This window comes from Morchella importuna (assembly GCF_003444635.1).
Source record: "Morchella importuna strain M04M26 chromosome Unknown Morimp01GS002, whole genome shotgun sequence".
Taxonomy (NCBI): Eukaryota; Fungi; Ascomycota; class Pezizomycetes; order Pezizales; family Morchellaceae; genus Morchella; species Morchella importuna.
This window is the reverse complement of record NW_025763399.1, coordinates 824,408-848,785: the sequence shown is the minus strand read 5'-3', so window position 1 is coordinate 848,785 and position 24,378 is coordinate 824,408. Positions and strand designations below refer to the sequence as shown.

Sequence of the window (24,378 nt, the reverse complement as noted above, 5' to 3'; positions counted from 1 at the left end):
CCTTGCTACCCGCATGCTGAAAGTTCACGATCTGTGGAACTTGGTCAATGGTTCGAGCAAGCGTCCCGTGTTGACAACCACCACAACTACTATACCTACCACGGCACCACAAACATCAGGAAGTGCAACTGAGGTTGAAGAAGACGAAGAAGAAACCTCCGACAATGCCGAAGAAATCAGCGACTGGGACAAAAAGGACAACCTTGCGGTTGTATTCCTCCAATCCAACATCGAATTCGAAGTTATTCTCACGCTCACACCGGCCGACACCGCTCACCATCTGTGGACTCAACTTGAGGACAGCTTCGATCGAAAAACCGTCGCCTCTCTCCACTCGCTCCTCGCTAATGTCGTCACACTACAGTACACACCCGACAAGGGTATCAAGGAACATCTAATCCAGTTTAACACTCTTTGGTCTTCCCTCCTCACTAGAACTAGTAACTCTACGGACAAGACCAAAGACCCACTCGGTTACCACCTTCACCAACTCGCATCTGTTTCAGAAGCGAAGGCATCCTTCCTACTCCTCTCACTCCGGCACGAATCCCTCGAATCAGTCGTTGACAACCTGCAAACCAAGCCCAACGTCACCTTCGATGACGTTTACGAAAAGCTGTTGGATCTGGACTCACGGCGCAACAACGACGGACAGGCGGCTGGAGAAGCCAACACAATCAGGCGAGGAAACCAAGGACACGGAAACAACAACAGAGTCAGAAGGCCACGTAACAACGAAACAGGAAATCGGGACGTCACATGCACCTGGTGCACCAAGAATGGAGAATATGCAAAAGGCCACACGCACAAAAATTGTCAGAAACTCAAAGCTTTCAGAGAAAAGGAGAAGTCCGCTGCATCTGGCAATCTCAACGTCGCGTCTGGTACTGAATTTCACACAAAACTTGACCTCTCTTGGATCCCCGATCTTTCTGGCCTTCCCGCACTCGAAGAAACCGATGTATTCACAATACCGGTTGACTTCGACCTTACCAACTTCTCAGATGACACCTCGGATATTACCATGGAAGACTACTTCGGCTTCATTGCAGGACCTTCCACCACCGATAACAATGCATGGATCTTCGACCCTGGTGCAACCAACCACATGACCGGAACGCTGGTTACGGACCCCACTCCCCATACTGGAACAGTTACTGTTGGAGGAGGTCGCAAACTCCAGATAACTGGAATCGGCAACGTTACCATCAACGGATCACATGGCCTGATCACTCTGCAGAACGTATTCTTGATCCCCGAATTAGGCAACACCAACCTGATGTCTTGTTCTTGCATCGCTAAAAAGGGATTCACCACAACTGGGACGGAAGACAGCTTTACCATCTACAAACCGAACAGCAAGGAAATCATCGGGATCGCTAACGCAAATAGTACTGGTCTTTACATTTTCGAAACCAAGGAACCCTGCGTACACCTCTCTGCCGCCACCAGCTTCTATGACTGGCACCAATGGCTCGGACATCTCCCCGCTTCCTCACTTTCACGGCTTCGCACCATGGTCGCCGACCCCAAGTCTCTCCCCACATCTGGTCACATGGAAACATGCAACACATGTGAACTCGCTAAATCAACCAAGTCTCACCTCGCTCCTCTCAACGAACCACAATCCAAACAACCACTGGAACTAATACACTCAGATCTGAGCGGCAAGTTCTCGACTCCTTCTCTGGGCGGTTTCAGTTACTATATAACATTCATCGACGATTACTCCAGGTACGCTCACCTCTACTTCCTCAAAAAGAAGTCAGATGCAGCAGCTGCAACAGAACGATACATCGCATACATGGAAAATCAATTGGACAAAACGGTTAAACGGTTTCGAAGCGACAACGGTGGCGAGTACATCTCCAATGACCTTCAACAATTTTTCGCCTCTAAAGGCATAAAGCATGAATTCACTGTACCTTACTCTCATGAGTCAAATGGAACAGCAGAACGCTTTAACAGGACTATAGCAACAATGGCACGATCCGCCTTGCTCGACCACAACCTCCCAAAAAATCTATGGGCAGAAGCGATCAACACCATGGTACACGTCAAAAATCGACTCCGGCACAAATCACTCCCGAATATGACACCATACAAAGCACTCACAGGCAAGAAACCCTTTATTGGGCACCTCCGATCCTTCGGTGAAACCATGTTCATACACATACCAGTCGAAGCACGACCAGCTGGAACAAAACTGGATGCTAGGGCTATAACGGGACAATTCTGCGGATACGGAGATTCTGAAAAAATCTGTCCCGTTTACATACCATCACAAAGGAAAGTAGTTCTCTCTCGTCATTTTAGGTTTAAAGGTACATCCGTAGGGCAAGAAATCGAAGTCAAAACAAAAACCGATACACCCCCTAAACCAAAACAAATCGAGATCAAACAAGAACCACCCTCACGTCCGTCAACACCAAAACAACATAGAACATACGACGACGACCCAAATGACGACCACATGATCAACCAACAGATAATGCGCGAAACCATGGAACATTTCTCCGACACTGACTCGGACGACCACGCAAGTATAGTGGGGCCGGCTATACGAGGCCCGCCACTGAACGTACCCCGCATGATGATAATGAAACAGATACTGATCAACCGAGACGTAACCCAGCACGGGAACGAAAGCCTCCGGTCAGATATGGACACAACATTCAACATGACACTACCCTAACAGAACCAACAAACTATCACCAAGCGATCAACAGTCCTGACTCCAAAAAATGGCAGAATGCTATGAAAGTTGAACTCGACTCACTCGCAAGGAATAACACATTGAATCTGGTCAACACACCGGATCACCGCAAACTGGTCGACTGCAAATGGGTATACAAAATCAAACTCGGGCCCGATGGCAACCCCATACGGTACAAAGTCCGACTAGTCACAAAAGGTTTCTCACAGGTCCCTGGTCAAGATTTCGATCAAACCTATGCCCCCGTCACCCGATACAAATCCATCAGACTATTCCTCGCTCGCTGTCTTCAAACCGGCGGCCAATGCGATCAGATGGACGTCACAAACGCATTTCTATACGGCGAACTCAAGGAAGAAATCTACATGAAATCTCCTCCAGGATACCCTACTCCTGGCAAAGCATGCAAACTAATTAAATGCATCTACGGACTCAAACAATCCCCAAGGGAATGTTATGCCCGCCTCTCAAAAGCGCTAATCAAAAAAGGATTCAGAAAAGCATACTTCGACCCTTGTGTCTTCATACACAAAACAGGGGAAGTTGTCATCGCAATATACGTGGACGATATCCTTATCTTCTACTGGTCCGTTGAACGCAAAAACCACTTCAGCCTCCTCCTCCACTCTGAATTCGAAATGACGGAAACTGTCACAGCCAACTGGGCACTCGGAATCCATTTGATCCACACTAAGACTGGCATAATCCTATCACAAGAAGCCTATCTCAAACGTGTACTCATCAAATACGGTTTTAATGAATCCAGACCTGTGGCAACACCTATAGACAATAACGTCCACCTCCAAAAAGGAACGGAAACTGAGAAAATCGATGATCCAACAATTTATCAGTCAATAATTGGTTCACTCATGTATGCATTAATCGGCACTAGACCCGACCTCGCCTACACCGTCACCATGCTCTCGCAATTTTCCTCCTGTCCTACTAAGGCGCACCTAGCCGCAGTCCACCGCGTCTTCCGTTATCTCAAGGGTACCTTCGATTGGTCACTCTTTCACGCTAAAACGCCACCAACTGCTCTCATAGGCTATAGTGATGCAAGCTATGCCTCTGATATCGATGATCGCCGCTCATTCACCGGGCACTGCTTTATGCTAGGGGAAGCTCTCATCTCCTGGCGCTCTTATAAGCAACGATCCGTCGCCACTTCTACAACTGAAGCGGAATACATGGCCCTCTCAGACACCAGTCGACAACTGATCTGGTTAAGGAATGCAATCCACGAGCTGGAACGAAAACTGAATCTCTCTTTCATCCTTCGACGCGACAACAATGGCTCTCTCTCTTTGGTCAAGAATCCTGTCTTTCATAAAAGATCTAAACATATTCACGTACATTTTCATTTTGTTCGGGAACGGTTTGAGGATGAATTATTTGAACTGGAGTATATTTCTACGAACGAGAACGTGGCGGATTTACTTACAAAGGGATTGGACAAAGGCAAACATGTTTTATTTTCTTCAACTATTCACTGTGGCTCACGAGGGGAAGTCTTGAAATAGGGCGCTCGGCACGTTTCATAGTTCTGGAAGATTCTCATCATTTCATTATAGTATTTGTCATCGGCGTATGACTCACTTTCCTATTAGTCATTTTATTACTCACACGTCTATGACTCATTGTATCTCCTTTGTACTACCTTTCATTAGTATAAATACGGGGCATTCCCCCTTAGCTAGCACAATCAACACGATCAAACTTTACTTCTCCTACATACTTTCTCTAGTCTTTATGTGTCATCGTGCTAACAATTTGAACGAATACTATGATTGGGTTTATTAACTTTTCTTGTGTTTTAGGACGGTGGGCTCGGTGTTAACGTGACCAGAGCCACAATCCCTTCGATTCCTACCATCTCTTTCTCAAAGGAAAAAGGAAAAGAAAAAAACGAAGATGTTGGATAGTCTCCGAAAGAGAGGCATTGACTTCTACCAATATATAGATACTAGTCCACCAAATTAAGAATCAACCCTCATTCATGCATGTTGCATGCATGTAGCGCTGACGGTGCAACCGAAAGTGAAGACCAGAAAAACGAAACACTGAAACGTCAAGTTTACTAAGACACCCCGAACCCACAAACCCAAAGCCGAAATGAATCCTCACTCCGCCGCCGTTAAAACATCACCAACCCGAGAGAAGGAAGAAACCGAGTAGTACTATCAGAACTCCCCACCCCCCCCCCCCCCCCGCGCTGTAACGGTGGTTCTCACTTTCTCTGTTGATGTGTTTTTTTCGCAGTTTCCATACTAACCACACGCTTCAAAATATTACCCCACCAAAGCCTTCTCTCATCGTAAGAGTTTACCCAACCAAAACCTTCTCTTCCCGTAAAGCGGCACCCAACCAAAGCTTTATTATGTCTGATTAGACCAGATGTGTATCCGCTCAAAATAATCAATCCTCTCCACTGCTTGGAGTAGGAATGATGGAGATTTCCCCTCCTGAGCGGGGCACGAGACTGTGTTCAAGCCAGCGTAATTGACATAGAAAGTCGTAAGGCCTTCGAGTAGTAGACCTGGACTCCAACCAACACTCGAGCTTCCAGACGTACTCGACCTGCAGCGGGACCTGTCAGTATGTGGGGAACCTCTATTTCCGATGAATTATCGATGCATTGATATAACTTACACGAGCAGTTCGATCGATCGCTTGGAATGCCTTGACTATTTTAAATAGCTCAAGCGTTTGCCCGCGCCATTTGCGAAACAACTCTGCCAACAAGGCTCAGACTCCCGCCTGGTAAAACCTTCTCCACATGTTCCGTTGCACAGATAGTTTTCCCCAGTAATCCTTAGCCATCCCAGCAACAGATCTGAGCTGTTCCATAGTTGTGTTTCAGTGTTGCCACAGCCTGCGATTAGAGGCAAAACCGAACGGAAGCCAAAGACTGGCGCATGGTGATTCCGGTGTGAAAGCAGGCTGTGAGATATTAGCAGGATAATCCGTATAGAAAAGTTCGAAAATTCCTTACAGGATGGAATTGAAATGCCGGATTCATAAGACATTTTCGCGATAACACTGTTGTGCATTGAACCTTTACAGGCTTGACAACACTTACTACACTTACCCGACCACAACCTCCGCATCATTTGTTAAGTTCTATGTGTTGCAGAATAGTGCCCCCGGAGGTGGTTGATCAAATACTTGCGGGAAAGGCTGTATTTCAGAATCCTAATGCCTAGGGTTTCGCCTGCCTAGTGTCCTAATTACTGAAGCACTCAGTATTCAGGAAGATTTGAATGGGCACCCTATCTGGGAAGGCAAAAAACTGACTTGGAGGAGGTACGGGTTATGCCTCTTTGTTTTCTTGACATGTTGTCGAGATGATAAAAAAAAGGTATACTTAATTTTGCTTTGTGTGCCCCCTGCTCGGTGGTCGTTAGCCGTTACCTAGGCATGCGGCTCTGCACAAAAACATTGGCGTGCCAACGAAAGCTGTCCGCACTATCAACAGAAATCAAACAGTAATCTGATAGTTACAATAAGCTATGCTCAAATAAGAGGAATTCACAATCTCATCACGATACCGGAAACACCTATTACCCCGCGGGGGCGGTCTTTGGGATAGGGTTAGGGTTGCTGTTCCACGACTTAGAGATTTCATTTACGATCCGAAACTTGTGCTCGCAAGGTAGTACACTACACTAAGAAGGTAGGAAGGGTACATTGAGAGCAGTATTTACTAGTTGTAGGTGAATACATATCCACACTTCAACCTATCGGGAGATTATTTCATGGAGAGTATATAGAGCTTCAGACACTTACAGCGGGAGTGGAGGTGTATTATTTGCGAAGGATATAGAGAAAGGGCTATCACGACTGTGCCATAATTTCGTAATTTTCTTTGAAATTCTCTACTCGAAAACGTAGGTGCTAAATGACGGTGAAATAGGTGCGAAGTATACACATTAACTGTAGAGAGTGGGAAATTACGAAACTTAGAGTTGTATATATATCCTCAGGTAGGGACAGATACGGTGGTCACCGGAACCGCGAAAAATAACATAATAGCAAATCAGATTAGGCTGCAAGTACATTTTTGTTTCTAGCCATCCTTCACCATAAACATCTGTCCAACCGTACGCCCTAATTTCCTACCTCATCCCCATCTTCACCAAAAACGTCATAAAATTCAGAAACCTCATCGCTCTCACACCCTGGCCACATCAAACCTTCAAGGAAGTGGTCAACGAGCCTTAGCTGGGAGCGATGAGCTTCGATAATCTGGCGAACAGAGACCAGAGCTTCGTGAATACTGAAATAGAGCTCAAGTAGCTCGTGCGAGGATAGTGCCATATGCTTAGTTAACGGATTACGGAAGTGGTCATAATTGTTAAAAAGCATTCTTTCAACACTTTCGAGCAGGTCTCTCAGGTTCATGGCAATGAGATCTGCGCCTTGCAACATATGAGCTGTGACCGATCTCAATTCGATTGGGCTCTTTGTGGGGCTTATTAGTATCACCTTTGGGGAAATAGCATTTTAACGAGTATCGTACGTACCCTGATATAAGGCATGTTGACGATAGTGGCCTTTATTGAACTTCCTCTTTTGCGTTCAATCTAGCTAGATGTGCACGTGTTAGCCGGGTCTGTAGAATAGTTACTTTAAGTGAATAGCTCACCTCTCTCTTCACGTTAATAATGAAAAGAATGAAGATGATGTAAAGCGAATGAAGGAAGGTTAGAGGCTGAGCTCGGGGGTATGTTGATGATTTGAGCAATATCAGTATGGGGTTGTGCAATGCCTAGCTTTTCTGAATGCAATAGTGAAAGAGCCGACTGCGTTGTTGATCCGGAGCAAAGTAGTTTTTCGGGGACGATTGAGACCCGTAAATTTATCTCTACTTATATGACACAAAAACTAGAGAACAGATTTCAGAGTCAGCTTCGCGAGAGACATGGAAGTCTGGAGTTAACACGTAAGTCGGATTCCAGGAGGGTTCTGTCCTGTACTATACGTTACTATACTGCGTACTGTCAACTGAATACCTTCCCTGATGGGACCAAGCCACGGTTTAATAAACACATTTGCACCAATGGATTCTGCTGCCCGCACCTGACGAGGAAACCCTAGTCCATTTACCGATCCTTTTATAGAAATCGTACACATTTCCATCATGATCAAGGAAGACGTACTAAGTGCCCGCTTTACCGCTGCAACTAATTAACTAAGTTCATTTTAGAAGTAGTGAAATTAATAGGGTGCTCTCGTTGTTTAGGGAGTGCGTAGTAGATTATTTTTATTTTCACATCAAACGCAAAGGAAATTGAGCCTGTCTTTTTCAATAGAAGTTGAATATGGCTACGTGTACATGAAAGCATAACCCCGGCAACGTGACTAGTGGATATGCTTTCCGCAATCTGTAGTTCCGGTTTGTGCTTGTTACGTATGTCTCTAGCTTGTTGGCAATTAGTAATAAATATTAACCAGGAAAGCTTTTTACCCCGCTAAACTGGCCACTCCGCTCAATCTTTTGCTGGTTTTCCCCTAACCCTCTCCAGTTTTCCATCCCTCAACGGGGAAAGTATCGACCCCACAAATGTTCACCACGCCCCGTCCATTGACGGAGGTCTTTAAATTCCCCATCTGTAAGGGAGACATCCGTTGTCTTTATCATCTTCCGTCACCTATAATGCGGACAACCGTTGTCTAAAGGCTCCTCTCGTGAAGTCTCAGGCCGCCGGCTTCAAGCGGTGGTGACCTCCTCGCCCTACCTGGGCCCCGTTAGCAGTATGTTGGGCACCTTCTGGTGGGTATTCATTATCTCTTTTTAAGGATCTTCTTCTCTACAGAGAAATAAACTAACCAGATACCAAAACAGTTATTACTCCTTTCACACCGCCTCTTCAATGGCATCCTCTTGCCCTCGCCGTGCCCCACGTATTCCCTTACAATGGTGTTAGGATAGTGTGTATTATTTCTCATGTAAGCCTGGCTCTGGTAGGTTTATGTGGTGGGTTTTGCGTGCTATCTTACTGTTGTTGTGGGGGCTTTCATGGGGCCCGGAGGGGGCAAGAGGATTCCAGCGAAGGTGACCTTCGCCAAATTGTGTGGAGGAGAGTAAAGATTTACAAGATAGGTGAGAATAACCATCCCATACTCTCTCTGCTTTATCAAATAAACCGCTCTGAACTATACTAATAAGACCTGCACCGCAGATGCGCCACTTACAGGCCACAACTCACTCGCTGTAGGAACTGAGTTCTACACTCGGTATTCGGTGGCCGGTGCTACACAGCACAAGGACGACCAAATCGTGACGGCATCGGCGGCCGTCCGATTAGTGACCGGGATCGGAAGCCCCCGCGAGTTTTAGCCAATGATCCGGGGCCTGCCGGTCGACCCGGTTCGAAAGCATCCGAGAGTTTTATCCTGCTCGCTGTCGGGCCCCGCGAATGGACGGCATCATTAATGATGTCGATATGACGTGCCTGGGGGTGGGTGGGCGATATCTAAGCTCACCAAGGAGGACGGAACACCAGGCTTCTCGGTGTCCTTACAGCGGTGCCGGCTGGGGCCCCACGTGTACAACCAAGCTCACCCAAGGAAGATGGAACACCGGTGTTCCAACACCATCATTGCCTACTGGGGCGGGCCGGTATAAAGACGCCAACCAAATCGGTGCCTTTGGCTACGTCGAGTGGTCCGGGGGAGAACGAGCCCAAGGTAGTTTAGAGTCCCACCTTTGCGGTTTCCATTTTGCTCTTTTGTGTGATAGAGATTAAACTAATACTGATCAGGTGACCTAGTCTGGGATCCATTCCCTCCGGGTCCGGGCCCGGTATAAACCCAGCGCCGCCAAGGAGGAAGTTGGGCCTGGGCGCTTCCCCATCGCCTCACCCAACGGCAGAAAACATGCCCTCAACACCCCAGGGTTCCTGGCGTTGGCGGTGCATCGCCAATCAGCCGGGCTCCTTCGCCGAACCCGTCGCGGATCCCAAGCCCACCGTCACAACATTTGGGTTTGTTAAGTGAGGTGATATTTAAAATACCGCCAGTGATACTCCTCCAGGACTCCTCCCGCCTGTACCAAAGCCGGTCCACCACCCACAGGCCGTGGTCAATGTCACCCGAGGCCCAATGGGGTATACACCGGTCCTGCCGTAAGTAAATTAATTAATTACCTCTCTTTTCAGCACCTGGCGACAAAACTAATTCCTAGCATAGTCCCCAATTAACAGTCTCTGGTTGGTGTGGGGGGGGAAAGGGTGGGTCGGTGTAGTAAAACGGGGGAAGAGTGTGGGGGCGACCCTCTTCTATTTCCTAATTTAAATTTTACATTTTTATACATTTTTTCTTTGTGTTCTGTGACACTGATTTCCTAAATCTTTATTCCTTGTTTCCTATTGCTGTTCCTCTCTTTATCACTTGGCGCCGGCCATCTGTCGCCCTATCCGAGGCCGAGGTGATATCGGTACAGATTCGTGCTGGAAAAAGGTTCCCAGACATATGGGCCAGGTGTCAATGATGGCTACAGCAGTGTTCCACTGTTCTGCTGGGTGTATGTCCTAACTGCTCCCTTTTCTCCGGGAGTCATCATCATGGATGAATATATCAATGATGGTCCCTGGGGGATGGGGGGGAGGCGTGTGGATTAAGGCGGGAAAGAAGGCTGCAATTATCTTTTGTAGAAATTCTATACCCAGCATTTCAATTGTTTGTTTATATCGAAAGCATAGAATTACTGTAATACATGCGACGTGACATTGTTCGCTACTTATTACCCACATGAGCAGCTACTGGTATCTTCCTCACATTTTTTGAGCCACCATTCCTCAACCTGCAAACATTTTGGGTTCTTTTGTAGGTATATAATCTAAGTCGGGCCCATACAAATGAGCCTATGTGATGAATATTTGCATGGAGGGTTAGGGCTTATGCTCAACTTGGCTTACCACGATCAGCGGCCCCTGGATGGCCAAGTGGGTAGGCTTCCAGGTGGCCGAGTTCTCCCGATGAACAAATTTCCCGGGGGTGGGCGAGGCCGCAGGTTCGAATCCTATAGGGGCGGTGATCCAGGGGATATTAATCGTGGGTTCTTTTCCTGGCTTGTCATGTGGGATGGTTTCTGCTCCTCGGGAGAGTTTTCCATGTACCCAGCGCCCAAATGGGGCATGCGGACTGGTGATGGAGTGCGGCTAGGTATGAGTGCTGGCGTTGAACCGGTTGGGGTATTCCACAGCCTGTTGAAAGTAGCGACTAGTAGGCATAAAGGGTGAAACCCTGTACTTTTACTGTAGATGGAGTGCTGAAGAGTTCATATCCCTTGACCTATTACCATGCGACAACTAGCGGCGGAGATCTGTTCGGCAGTATTAACGGGCATGCGTGCGCTGTCTATAGAGACCACCGGGGAGGAACCGGTGGTGTCTATCTCGCAGGTATGAGGTGCTTAAAAGGTCCCTTGGGTATATATTCCGGATTGATAATCACATATCACGGACCGCAACGGTATCGCTGTGACCATCCCACGGCACATACGTTCATTACCACTCCCAGCGTGCGATTGATTGCTACAATTCCACAAATGATACCCGGGTGTTGGTTATATATCGGTCTGAATGGCTGAATACCCTTTTTATAAGAGTGAAAACACGCCGCCAGAAGGCGAGATATAATCCCTGCCTAATAGTTACCAGTAGTCTACACCATAGGAACCATAGTTCACCCCCGTAATAACCCGCCGGCATATATTGGGATGGCAATTGAGAGAGTGTGCATGTTAATGAAGGACGACTAGGCTTTTCTCCCTACCCTTCTCAGCATCGAACACCTAGGTAATTTGGGCGGTATAATACCAGATGGCCTTTCTGTGCCGAGGGCAAAGTTCAAAATGATTCATTAATTACATTATCTTGATATCAGCCTCGAAATAACCTCGTGCGAAATAACCTCGTGCGAAATTACGCAGAATGGCCGGTGAATGAGCTACAACAAAAAGTTTTGAGTGATATTTTGGGACAAGGGACCTACACAAATCGGAGGTTATGGAGTGTCTATATCACCCATTCAGACTTTGGTCTCATAATCTCGAGTTGTGTGAGCTATAGCAAGCCTGAAAGCTAAATGATATTTGAATTGATATTTCCAACAGTACCTGCACGAGATTCCTTACTACTGATACACTAACGATTTGTTTTGTAATCCAACCGCTGATTCTGATTCTCCTAGAGGTTATACAGCTTCTGACGAACCCGAAAGTGTTGCTGAAATATGTCGAAAACTGTAAATTTTTTGGTGCGGTTTGGGTTGCTGTCCCATCATTTTTGAACAACTATACTATTGTGTGCCCACAAGGGGGGTTATCCATCTGTGGTTCGGGTTCTAGTTGTAATTTTCTTTTTTGTAAAGTACAATAGGAAACCTTACAAGAAAAAGTAATGGGTATGTTACATTCGTATCACACAAATAGAAATATAGCTACACCACCGCTACAGTACTGCATGAAGAAAAAACCAGATGGCATTTAATGTAGGTGCGCTATTGCAGATAGGGATAATAATATGTGTGAATGAAGAGAGGTAACACGTGTTTCAAACTTGATAAAACTGAAGAAACATGTCCCTTCGAAAGGTTGACTTTATTGAAAAATACGATAAAGAGTATAGAAATAAATAGAAACAAGGAATGTAACTCGGCGGAAGAAGCGTACCGATGCGACCTGTCATAAACAGAAGTTCAAAACATAAGACATAGAACAGGACATAATAGACGTTCGGAGTGAAAACTGCAGCGAAGAACCAAATACCAGAGAACAGGATGGTAAAAATAAAAGCGGACGAAAGAAGATAAGATAAGATGAAGCGTTTATAAAAAGAATGAGAATCGAGATAGGTTGGAAAATGAATATCACAAGAACAGGGAAGTCTCAATAATGATTTGCTTCCTTGAGAGTAAAACTCTCAGGAGTCAGAAGACGCCGAAAAGTTGAAAGAAACGTTAGACAATTGAAAGGACGAGAAAAGAAAAATCGTAACATTGAAAAACAGCATCTGGTGCATAGAAAACCACACAACATGTTCTTTCGCCAGCATGACATCGTGCTGCTAGCGGTGGAAATCCATCAGGAAGACCAAAAGACCAGACAACCGAAGAGCCACCCATGTCGGCAACTCATTTATCTTCATCGTTCTCCGTAGCCGAAGGGACCAGTGTCTCTTGCGAATCCTGCTTCATGGCCCTAACACGTGCCTTGACATACTCTTCGCCGTTCAATGTATCAATGCGGGCCTGGGCGCAGATTTTGCTATCTACGGAATGTCAGTTTATCGTATAACAATGGAGATGCTCTTCAGTCATGGAACATACCCCCGCAGCTTCGGTTGCGCCTCAAGGTACCGAGTGTGGTGTTGTAGGGGCAGGTTTTCCCTTTCTGCTTGAAAACATGGACATGGCGGCACGGAACCTTGGAATAGCTTAGGTGACCTGTCATTTTGTTAGATGAATGATGGTGAGATGGAAGTGGGAGGGGGGTTCATGGCGTACCGCATCCCCATTCGGTCGGTGTAAAATAGCACATCTTTGTAGCCTTGAGAGTTTTAAGGTGTGAGATACCAACGTGTTTGGAAGTGGTTTGTGTTGGTTGTTGTTTGATGGCGGAGTTGATGACTTTTGGATGAGAAGTGGTAAATGGAGGTTGGAGTGCAGTGGATGGTTTAAATAGTGCTAGAAAGATCAGGTGATCGCTGTTGCTCTCAGAATGCGGTTTAGGCCACGGTGACCTTACCTGGGTAAGGTAACCACTGCGCTGCTTGTTGTTGAACATTGTTGAAGGGGGCTGCTGGGCAGGGTGGGCCCAGTTGTGAAGGGACGAAGGCTCCAACAACATTCAAAGATGTACTCCAGCAGGAAAAACAGGTGCCGTCAACTGTTTAGCCGAACAAGGTAGGGCTATCCAGTCAAGGCATGTGTCCACCTAGAGCTAGGAGTCTTCAAAGAGCTAGGTGGAAATAAAAAAAAGGCTGTGTAGCGGAGAGCTAAAGTAGAGTATGTGATTGGTTTAGGTGTCGTATTGTACTGACAATGTGTGTATCTTGAGATAACAGAAGCGAAAACTAGGTAAGATGATGCCTGAAACTCTGACCCTACGTCAGTTCTCTTACTTGAAGAAGATAATGGTCCCGAGAGTCGATCGAGAATAGAAGTTCATTAAAATCTAAAATGTAAACATGCTTTATATACATTTCTTGCAGGGATAAACAGTAACAGAGCACCCCCTAAGCAATAGCCGGAGAGATCATTATTGATCTAAGGCAATGGGGCATGTATGCGGGAGTAAAAACCCTGCAGCGGAGCGAGTGACCTTCTCCAATGTGAGAACATATATCCCCCATTGAGACAACTTGGGAATATAATGTCATATGTTCAACGTCTCCCGCTCCTCGGACCACACTTCAACAGGTTATCTCTGCTATTAGTAGTAGATAATATGCATCATAGGTAAAAAAGGTAAACCTCAAATAAACTGAGGTGTCGTGGGTATAGCCTCCCACCCTCCAAGGTTTACGACCAGGGCTGATTGATGAACCCAGGTATTCCGTCTTTTTCAGCATTTCTTGCACGAATGGAGAGGTTGAGACCGAGAAATAGCATTCGAGGTTCTAGTTCCACAGGATATAGCCAGTGTTACATCTGGAGCCATGACATGGGTGAAAAGGTAAAAAAGAATCCCTGGGTAGCTCCCAAATGTTCCATACTTGTAGGAAGGCCGTGACGCCCGTAGTTTAAGGAATGATATCCATCTGGTGCATCTGTATCGCATGTAGTAAGTGCTTTGATTTCTGCTATTCAATATAGAGATTTCGAACTTCGTCTCGCTGCTGTAGTCAACTTATCAATTGAATTGTCGAACTTAAGAGATGCCTCAAGAAAATGTTTTTTGTATGCGGGAGTGTATGAGGTCGTTTAGCGCAGGTTCTTGCTTTTTCCAGGCACCAAAAGTGAACCCCTGACGCTTAGTGACTAGCGTGGCATGCGGCTCTGCGGAGACCTTGCGTCAACCAGGATAAGTTACAACACTGAGACATCTTGTCCGGAAACCAATTTTCCACCACATACCAGATTCGAAGTGTTTCAACCTTTCCGTCCACTCTCACCTTCTTGACGCCATAAGGAGAAGACAATGCGTGCCTTCTGAGGTGTCCTGCTCTATCGCACTATCCCAACTTGCTCAAGAACGTCTGCTGCACTTTGCGTGGAGTGGTTGAAAGAAAAAAACGGAAATTCAAGATAGAGTTCCTCCCATGAAGCAGAGGTATTAAGGTAAGATCACATCACCCCATTTATTTCACATAGGAAGGAGTTCTATCTCATACCAGGGAAAGGCTTCGACGAAACGTTTGCAAATTTAATCTACATAGACGCCGATCTCCTGCTTAACTTGAGGGATCAAAATTCAATGGGTGTCCATACTTCCCAAGAGTCAATTACGAGAGCTGTACTCACCCATCTTTTTTGGAAATCTCTAGGTCGGTCTTTACCTTTAAACCCCCCCAAACGAGAAGCAAAGAAATACCCCCCTCTAACCTCATTTTATAGTAGGAAATATATCCCGAAGAATACTTCACATTCTTTTCCTTCTCTCTTTCGACACTCCGGGGGAGCTCGACTACGAGTAACACCTACCTCCGCCGCTTGAGCGGAGGTAAACTACAGCAATATACTACGGTGCTTATGGCAATTGATATATTCTTTTCATATCTCTTCCTAGGGGTGGTGCTTTACGTTAGCGGAATATGAATAGCATTGGTCTTCTGGATAAGTGGGATTGATTAGAAAGGAAATTCGGATTTTGGGAAGGAGATCAGACAATATATCACTCGACGGTACTGGCTCTATCAAGGACAAATGGTAATTATTCCCGTACTCACCCTCCGCTCACATCCATTCCTTCTCAAAAAATCTGAAATTACATTGCTAACCTGATCTCTATTGACCTCTTTAGAGCACTGCACAGCGCAGAATAGGCACAGCTGGCTTGAGTTCTTCATGTTTACCTTTCTCTCGCCGGTTAGAGTATAACAGTCAAAGGATGATTACTCAACGTTCATCTCGTCCTTTACTTCGGAATCTCATGTAGCGCAAAATGGGCATTGGCAAATACTCGCGATAAATTATCTGGGCGAGGATAATACGTGTTGAGAGTGCTCTGTTCTTATGAATGCGTTCTCCGAATCTGGGTTCGTTAGCGCTATATATAGCGCTGGAATGATCGACGTGTGTGGCGCTGGGTGCTGGCCTCAACCGCCACGATTTGGAACAGGACAGATCAGCAATGTGGCAGCCCACGACAACCCAACACTCGGTCATGACAATCAGATAGCCGGATCAAAAGACTGATGGCAAAAGGAACTCATACCAGCAATCTTTCTGGCCCACGATGGACTTTCCGACGGTGTGTAATCAGGTGTCTTTCTCTCCTTCTTGCGACTAATGGGTGTGGCGTAGTTATGTCTTACCCGGCGAACAGGATAATGTACCACCCTCAACCTACATACATCCCATCAACAGAACAATGTCCAGCGCCCAAAATCAATAGACATACCACTCGTTGCCCTTGAACTCGGTATTACAAGATGCTCATGGGCGAGTAAAGCACCCTGAAACGCCCTGAGAAAATTCTGTGTGTGAGGGAACACTGGAATAAATGTTTAGGCAGAATACGAACGAGACTTGCAACGAGACCCAAGATTGTAGGGAACTGTTCATGGTGCACATTGTGGAAAATTGTTTTCTGTGGATTCTTTTGGTATTGGTGGATCCTCGAGAGTACACAGAACACCCGCTCGTTTGGTCCTAATATCTCCATATCTCGACAGCCCCATGGATTTTATTACCTGTGCGACCTCCGATTTTGGTCCCGGAAATCCATTACTAATTGCGAGAGTTTTTAGAGAAAGTTTGAACACCTCACAGCCATCGTTTTAGGGGATCCTTGTACGATCTAATGAATTTTTACAAGGAAAATACAGAACGCTTTGTTCCACTAATACTGATGTGATATGACGAGGACCGGTCGAGAGAACACGCAATGGCAGATTTGGGTACAAAAGGTCAAAGGATTCTAGAGATGGTACAATCAGTCGACTTCTCCAGCCAATCAATCGCCTTACCAGCGGCCTCTACTCCTGTATGCTCTATATTCCAAGCCCACCCATTCCTACTGGAACCACAATGATTTGGAGATTCCCATTCCAAACTAAATTGAGCCCAATGAACGTTGTTGGATAATCGAATGATAGATCTAACACTCATGGGAAATATCAGACTAGCTTTTACTCACGTTAGTATACCCTTAGTCTACCCCGGGAGAGGGGGAAATCGGTTATTTATCTCTGGAGGTAGCTGTTATTTGAACATTATTAAATTCAGAATTAAGATTCTCCGAACCAGGGCTTGTCCCCATTCCGCACCCAATTGCATGTCCAGAAAGCCGCCAGTATACTGACTACGCAGACGAAATATTCAGTATCTCGTCATACCCGAGACCTGATTGGAGACTTACGTAGTCCTTCGGTCGTTATAAAAAAATAAAACAACCAAACCCCCCATCCTCCCTCAACCACTCAAAGACATAACAGCTTGAGAACATCCGCTGCCATCATTCACCAAAATCTCAAATTCTATCTACACCTGTCTTTCCATCATCCACTGTACCAAGCCACTCCTTCCCATATATCTCACCACCACCACTACTCCACAATGTACCGCGAGCTCTTCCGCACCCTCGCCAACCTCCCCCACACCCTCCCACCAAACCCCTTCCTGCAGAAGAAAAAACCCGCCCCAGAAATATCCCCCCTCGCCTTTATCCCCTCCGAGCGTCTCCTCTCGCTCGTCTGCCGCGCCGAAGACCTCCCCGACCTCATCGCGTTCGAAGAAACCGTCCTCTGCATCTACGAAAAGGACCCCGCGCGGCGCGACCGCTGCTTCATCGCGAACCACCCCGACGTTACCCCCAGCCACGAAGACATCTGGCGGTTCACAGTTGAGTGTAATGTCTACATTGCTAGTATGCATTCCGCTGTACGGAAGCTGAAGGTGGAGTTGGATGCTGTGGTTAAAGAGTTAAGGACTACGTGGTTGGCGGAGAGGGAGGCGTGGAGGTGTAGGGCTTTGAAGGCTGTCGATGCGAGGGATGAGGATTGTCAAGAGGACTGGGAGGAGGACTTGTGGATTGGGAGGGTGCAGAGGATTGATGAGATGATGAAGATGCTCTATGATGAGAAGGATTAGGGAAGGGGCGGGCGGGCGTGAGGATATCTGTTGGCCTGAGGACATGGGTTGCATATTCCTTTTTTTTCTCTTTTTTTCCAAGACTTATCTTTTTACTTCCTTACTTGGTTCACGACAACTGTTTGCTATCTAGATGTCATTTTTATCCGGGGGAGGAAATAAGGCGGGCGAATATTTTTCGTAATGTCGTAACCTTACTTGCGGATGTTACCCCTAAACTATGTTTTTCGGAAAGACATTTGTTGCTGCTAGTTAATTTGACGATTGTGCTTGTGAATACTGTGCATTTTCTTGAGGTGATAGATGTATTGATTTTGACTTACTGAGTCCAGCCTGAAGTCCGACCCTTTAAACAGCGCAGGTTAATAGCGGCAGCTATAGTGGTATCAAAAGGACATTTCAGTTTCAGCTATACCTCCCGCTCCCTATATATATAACAAGTCAATATTACCAATTCACCTACTCCTGCAACCTCCAACAGCCCCAAGAAGTAGTAAATGCAATCCTCATAAGTATGATCCTTTCAATGAACGCCACCAACAAATATTTTATCAAGCAACGTAGGAGAAGTTGGACAAATCGTTATATGTCCCACTCATGATATGCAAACTCATTTATATACTTTAGTTCTCATGCCTTAACGGTACCTTCAATGTAAAATTCAATGAAGACAACCTTCACTACTACCAGATGATTTAGAATTTAAATACCGTAATGAACATATCTATAGTCTATCTGCTTTCTATTAGAAATGTTTCCTCTCTCGTTGTAATCATAATTTCATTACAAGAGAGTCCTCTCTATTTAGAAGAAGTATATAGGAGGGAACACTGCGCGAGAGAGATTGACTGCTGGTGTGTTTTTGAAAATTGAGCGACATTGTTGAAGACCCTACACAAATACGAAAGGTTTTAAACTTGAAAGAAAAGAAATACAGCTAACAATGCTAACGGTTCTGAAGGCCTCACAGCCAACACCGCGGAACAGCAAAATAAAGGTTGAGTAACATATCCTACAAGTCCCAAGAAAACCTATGGCACTCAGATACCCTTCTCGTATACTCAAACTAAGCCCACCTATGGCTATTATCCCCTCCATCCCCAAACCTCGCAACAACCGTAACAGCGCAGCACCCCACCCCTCTATTCCAACCCCCAGCACACGTCGGACACCAACACCTATGCCTCACCGTATACAACGGATCTGCAATCACCTTATACCCAAGCTTCCGCAGCTCTGCCAAAAGATATGTATTCTCCGGAAACCGACGAAGGTCCTCAACAAGCTCCTCACACCCCTCCGGGATCTCCCCGACAACACACAGCTTCCTCGGCTCAGACCACGGCTCCCCGTTGACGTCAAGCTTGATCCTCCTCCCGCGTTCCTCCGGTGCATAATAGTCGCTAAATGCCGCCTCAATGAGTGCATCGTCGAAATCCATGTCTGAATAGTCTAGGTGCTCGGTGAACCTCGTTCTGGAGACGCCCCTGCGGCGCCTGCTGGACTGGGAGCCGTCGGCGCTTGCACTACAGTACTGGGCGTAACCTCCATTGCCCCTACTGCTGCTACTGCTTGAAGTGGTGGCGGCGTAGCTGGGGTCGTTGCCCATGAGGTGGCTAAGCGGGATCTGGTTGGTTTCGACCCGGTGCTCGAAGTCACTGATGATGTTGTCGATCTGGATCTGGTTGGTTTCGATGCGGTGTTCGAAGTCGCTGATCTGTCGCTCGAGCTCCAGGAAGTGCTCGGCTTCGGTCTTTCGGGGCCTCCTGGTAACCTTGAATTGGACTGTGGGTTGTTAGTGTGGTTGAGGTGAGCGGAGCGCGCGTTAGGTATACCTCTCCTGGGCTTGTAGCGTTTAATGAGGATATGGCGGTGCATTGTGGGTGGGCTCTGAATATAGTTTAGGTAACGGTGGGGAGTGTAAGTGGCTGTGACGTTGTATCTTTCGAAGGTGGGACTATATTAATATAATGTAGGGAGTAGATGTGGAGAGGATGTGGAGGAAATATGGGATGTATGTGCGGGGGGTGTGGAGGGGATGGCGTGGTGTGGGGTATCTATAACCGTCGATTCTTTGTTGATTATTGTGGAGATAACGGACGGAGATTGGTGCCACGATACGTACTGAGGAATAAACAGGTAGTCTTCTGGGCTAGCAACACGTCCATGGATCTTTGCAACCCAATCTATACGTATTTGTCTTCCCTGCGGAAACAAACCTGATATCTCTCAATGCGCCTCTCCAATTGTTCGCAGGTTCTTCTAACTTTCAAAAGATTGCTAATATGGGAATCCGATCTTTGCATTCACCGAGTTGATAGGTTCTGGGGCGTAGTGCTCCTCCAGGCACCTAGATACCTACTCACTATTTCCACTCTCCGCATCTGTTTAGCTTCCGAGGCGATACTCCTGCCAACACCAACATGTCCACTGTTCAGAGATAACAACTGCATAGCACAGAGTACAATGAAGACATGACCTTACGTTGGTTACACGGCGGATCCCTTCAAGGCAGTCTGCGGCGCTCAAACAGCAACAGCAGGGATATATGAAGAACGAGTGATACCCTATGAAGAAGTAGTTCCACGAATGTGGAGCTCGATTGAACTCTGGTTCCTGGATGACCATAAGATTTCAAGTTCCCACGGCGGTCACAAAGCCTGGCGAGTGAACTGAAATCATGATTTCAAATATCCCGCTGGTATCTTGCCTTGTGGGGTACTCAGGCACTTGAAAGCTGTAAGAGGATCCTGGCGGAGCTTGGGCGGAATGTTCATGCTTCCTTCCTTCACAGGTTGAAATGGAAATGTCATATATAAAGCTTTTGCAGATTCACGAAATAATTTCCCCTCATCCACTCAGTATTACCACTTCATCTACAGAAACCAATCAATCAGATAATCAATCCACCAACTCGTCAATTCCGAAAGAATATCGCTCACTCAAAATTAAAACCCCCCGAACAACCAACAAAAGCCCTCCGTAATGTCCTCAATCATCTACCCCCAATTCGGCCGCCAACCCTGGAGCGACGGCGTCTACACCCTCCTCCTCCACCTACGCGGCACCGCCACCACCGCCGCCTCAGGCGGCTTCGATGACCCCACCTACTACACCCACTTCGACCTTCTCATGTCACGCCTCTCCCACCAACGCTACGGCGCCGTTCCCGCTCCTCCCGGATCTGCCTACCTCGCGGAAAGCCGCGACGAGACCGCCACTCGGGAGAAAGAAGAGACCGACCGCCACAGCCACCTCAGCGACGTAATGTGCTCAGCTGAGTACTACCACGACGACCAGCCGCACCCGTTCGATTTGGTGCGGTGCCAGATGTCGTTGCTGCGGCCGTGGCCGAGCGCGGAGACGTCGGGGCCGGTGGGGGATCTGCGGTGGCGGTTGGAGGTCATGGGGTGGTATGAGGACTGGCCGGTGATGAGCACGTCGCCGAAGGTGGGCGGAGTGGTGGTGAACAGGGTTACGACAGTGTCGCTGGCGGAGATGGCGGGTGCGGAGGGGCAGGCGGATCTGGGGAGGAGGGAGAGGGTTAGCCAGTTGTTCAGAGTGGGGAGGGCGGGTTAGAGTGACTTGAGGGAACAGAGGAGGGTGAAGAAGGATGGGAAGAAATTGTGAGTGGGAGTTTGGAGTGGAGAGGTAGGAGGAATATGTTGGACCTTGATCGAGTGGTATGGAGTGATAGATCGCGTTAGAATAGATGAGGTTAGGAATATTAGCAGCTTGCAATTGGCAGCTTAATAAATGGAACTGAAATTTATACAAGCTGGATAACTATGATTTCACACATTTCACAGAATTTAAGTATCTACCAGCCGTTTGTTCCTGCGCTGGGAGTTACATAGTGAAGGACACAATTATATGCGTTTTTTTTTCTTATTCATGGCCCGTCACTCGTTTCCACGGTTCGACGGGCCTACTCCGCACAGAACACCACCTGCAGATCCCCACACAAGAGGCAGATCTAAATCGCTGTGTTGATTGCTATTTAGTTTTTGTTAGATGCGGGTACCATGCTTGGCAGTTGTTTTCCCATTCAAATATGATATCTAGGCCGCGTTGACTGGGGGAGCAGAGGGAGTGGGCAGGTGCTAGTAGTGGAGCCTCTCCACGTGCATCAGGGTTTTTATCCACAAGCGCATTGTTGATTCATATTCCATGAAGATCGAACCAATAGTACATGCCCGATTCTTGTTGAGGTTTCAATTCCGTCGATCCCGTCTGTCATGGATGTACCAAGTACGTACCTCCGTATTATCCAATGATGGGTTGGAGGCCGCCCCACACCACGACATATTATAAATCTATAAATATATATTCCCTAACGTATTGACTCGGGGCATAATTATCATGAGAGAGGTATAAGTATAAGGCCATCCCCACCCCCCCTCACCCCTTGGAGCAGAACCCTCCTTTCTTTTCCGCCAGGTCAATGATTAGTAAGCACTCCTATACATCGTGGTCCACGTTCGTCCTAACGGATGATATTGTCCATCAGGCCCAAAATATTCCTAAAAGGAGAGTAATACTCACTCCCTTTACTATTTGTGGTACAGGAAATATCACTTCAGCTCAAACCACAATTCTGTAAGCGTGCATACATTTCCTTCTGTTTCTGTCTCCAAATTTAAACCGAAGTGATCAAAGCTAACATTTAGATTCCCAATCACAGTTTGTTGAGCAACAACAACCTTAACCCACATAGCGTGCTGCACCCGACTTCAGCTTATCAGTACTAAACGTTAACTCTATTACAGTGAAAAGCTTCGGTTTAGATAACTATCTTTTCCTTCTCGCCAAGCACTAAAGTCTCTGGTAAAGAAATTGACCTTCAGGAAGGTCCATACAGATGGAGGGTGTAAAAATATCTTTCAAGGTTGTAGGTTGTTAACTTCGTGGGTAGGGTTGGACATATATGATTGATGAATATGTATTCCACTTCCAATGACACGGTGTATCTCCCGAGATCAACTCCTTGCTATAGTATAGCTCCGCTGGAGAGAGCACATTGCCGTTTTCTATAAGGTGATATGGTTACGAATATCGGTTTGTGAATCAGTTAGCCAAAGTGCACCTGCGGCAGGCCCTACAATCATATACACATGGAGGTTAGATTTCTCACACGGGTATTCAGTTATGGGGGTTCGTTGATACTCTCGGGTGGGTTCGTGATCAGGTAGTGAGTTTTATAGCCTCCATTTTCAAGTGATCACCAACTTCTGTGGGATTCTCTCGGGGAGGTGTGCTCTGGGGGTGGGTCTTGGCAGCATTAATTCGATACCGGAGCGGAGTGGGGGTAGTTCCTAAAGTGCAATACCAAATCTCATGGCCAAGCGAACACCCAGGATACCTACGGCATGTGAGACATTGGGCCTGTATAAATACCCCATGACTTGAATGATCAATAGTGTTCCCTCTCCTCTCAACACTAGTCATCAATCTTAATAACAACCTTTTGCCTGAAACCTAGTCATGGCCAAAAAGATGACCAAGGTGGAGCACGCACTCTGGCGCAAGAACAGAACCCAAGAGCTCATCCAAAGCTCCCGTGACCTCCGTCCAGAGTTCCAGTCTTTCCTCAACCTCACCATCCACGACAAGTTCCCCTATAAGCGGATCCTCGGAGCCTGGGAAAACGTCAAGGAGATCATCGAAGACCACGGAATCCTCATTGAACGATTCGATCAAGCCCGCGAACACCACAACCGACCCACCAGGAGGGAGAATGCCAAAGACGATCACCTGGCCGAGATGTTGCACATGGCACTCCAGTGGCTCGCTGCCTTTGCTGACCGAGCAGAGAGACATATCGAAGAACTCTTCGACAGGCTTCACGCTCGTGCACCCCCTAGACATATGCATAAACTAGTCATGAAGTGCATTGGTCGCTCAGACTTTGAGGCCAACTGGAAACGCGCGTGGGTGATCTGGGATCGCGTCCGAATCAAGCGGGAGGAGAGGCAGCTAGGAGGTCCGGCGGGACGAGGTGTGAAGAGGAAGTGTAGAAGTGATTGGTGCGAGTCGGAACCTACCCGCATGGTCAGGTATGCCAAATGAAACCTACTCGCATTCTCAGTTGATCGGCGAAGATGCTTGGAATGGAAATGGAAGAGTGATATGAGCAGAGGAAAGGTGGGACGGATATTTTGAGGAGAGGCATAACTTTATATAAATAACTTTATAAGAATTTATATCTTTCGCTTACCTTGAGTCCCGGAACTTCTGTGACATGAATCTTTGAGGAAACAATGTGAATATATTCTGACACCAGCGCAAACACTACGGGCCGCTGAGTAGGCGTTTTCGTAAGGCACATCCGATTTAGGAACAGGCATCGTACAGCCGGTGGGTAACCGTACAGGACATACAGCGAGAGATAAGTATGCTAT

General features: G+C 46.8%; 6 protein-coding genes across 6 annotated transcripts; 3 read left to right on the top strand and 3 right to left on the bottom strand.

Annotated features, from left to right (window-relative positions):
* Positions 1 to 6,826: 6,826 nt before the first annotated feature.
* On the bottom strand, positions 6,827 to 7,257 carry LAJ45_01139 (uncharacterized protein; the record flags this gene model as incomplete). Its single annotated transcript, XM_046110737.1, has 2 exons — positions 6,827 to 7,180; positions 7,243 to 7,257. The coding sequence occupies 2 exons, from the start codon at positions 7,255 to 7,257 to the stop codon at positions 6,827 to 6,829; spliced, it is 369 nt and encodes a 122-aa protein (XP_045975915.1).
* Positions 7,258 to 12,856: 5,599 nt separating this feature from the next.
* On the bottom strand, positions 12,857 to 13,508 carry LAJ45_01138 (uncharacterized protein; the record flags this gene model as incomplete). The annotated part of the gene is made up of 3 exons (XM_046110736.1): positions 12,857 to 12,993; positions 13,052 to 13,168; positions 13,229 to 13,508. 3 exons carry the CDS (start codon positions 13,506 to 13,508, stop codon positions 12,857 to 12,859), a joined length of 534 nt encoding a protein of 177 aa, XP_045975914.1.
* A 3,935-nt stretch (positions 13,509 to 17,443) lies between these two features.
* LAJ45_01137 (uncharacterized protein) lies at positions 17,444 to 17,977 on the top strand (the record flags this gene model as incomplete). The annotated part of the gene is made up of 1 exon (XM_046110735.1): positions 17,444 to 17,977. The coding sequence occupies one exon, from the start codon at positions 17,444 to 17,446 to the stop codon at positions 17,975 to 17,977; it is 534 nt and encodes a 177-aa protein (XP_045975913.1).
* Positions 17,978 to 19,043: 1,066 nt separating this feature from the next.
* LAJ45_01136 (uncharacterized protein) lies at positions 19,044 to 19,855 on the bottom strand (the record flags this gene model as incomplete). Its single annotated transcript, XM_046110734.1, has 2 exons — positions 19,044 to 19,762; positions 19,813 to 19,855. 2 exons carry the CDS (start codon positions 19,853 to 19,855, stop codon positions 19,044 to 19,046), a joined length of 762 nt encoding a protein of 253 aa, XP_045975912.1.
* A 1,107-nt stretch (positions 19,856 to 20,962) lies between these two features.
* Positions 20,963 to 21,556, top strand: LAJ45_01135 (uncharacterized protein; the record flags this gene model as incomplete). The annotated part of the gene is made up of 1 exon (XM_046110733.1): positions 20,963 to 21,556. The coding sequence occupies one exon, from the start codon at positions 20,963 to 20,965 to the stop codon at positions 21,554 to 21,556; it is 594 nt and encodes a 197-aa protein (XP_045975911.1).
* Positions 21,557 to 23,461: 1,905 nt separating this feature from the next.
* Positions 23,462 to 24,046, top strand: LAJ45_01134 (uncharacterized protein; the record flags this gene model as incomplete). Its single annotated transcript, XM_046110732.1, has 1 exon — positions 23,462 to 24,046. The coding sequence occupies one exon, from the start codon at positions 23,462 to 23,464 to the stop codon at positions 24,044 to 24,046; it is 585 nt and encodes a 194-aa protein (XP_045975910.1).
* Positions 24,047 to 24,378: the final 332 nt, after the last annotated feature.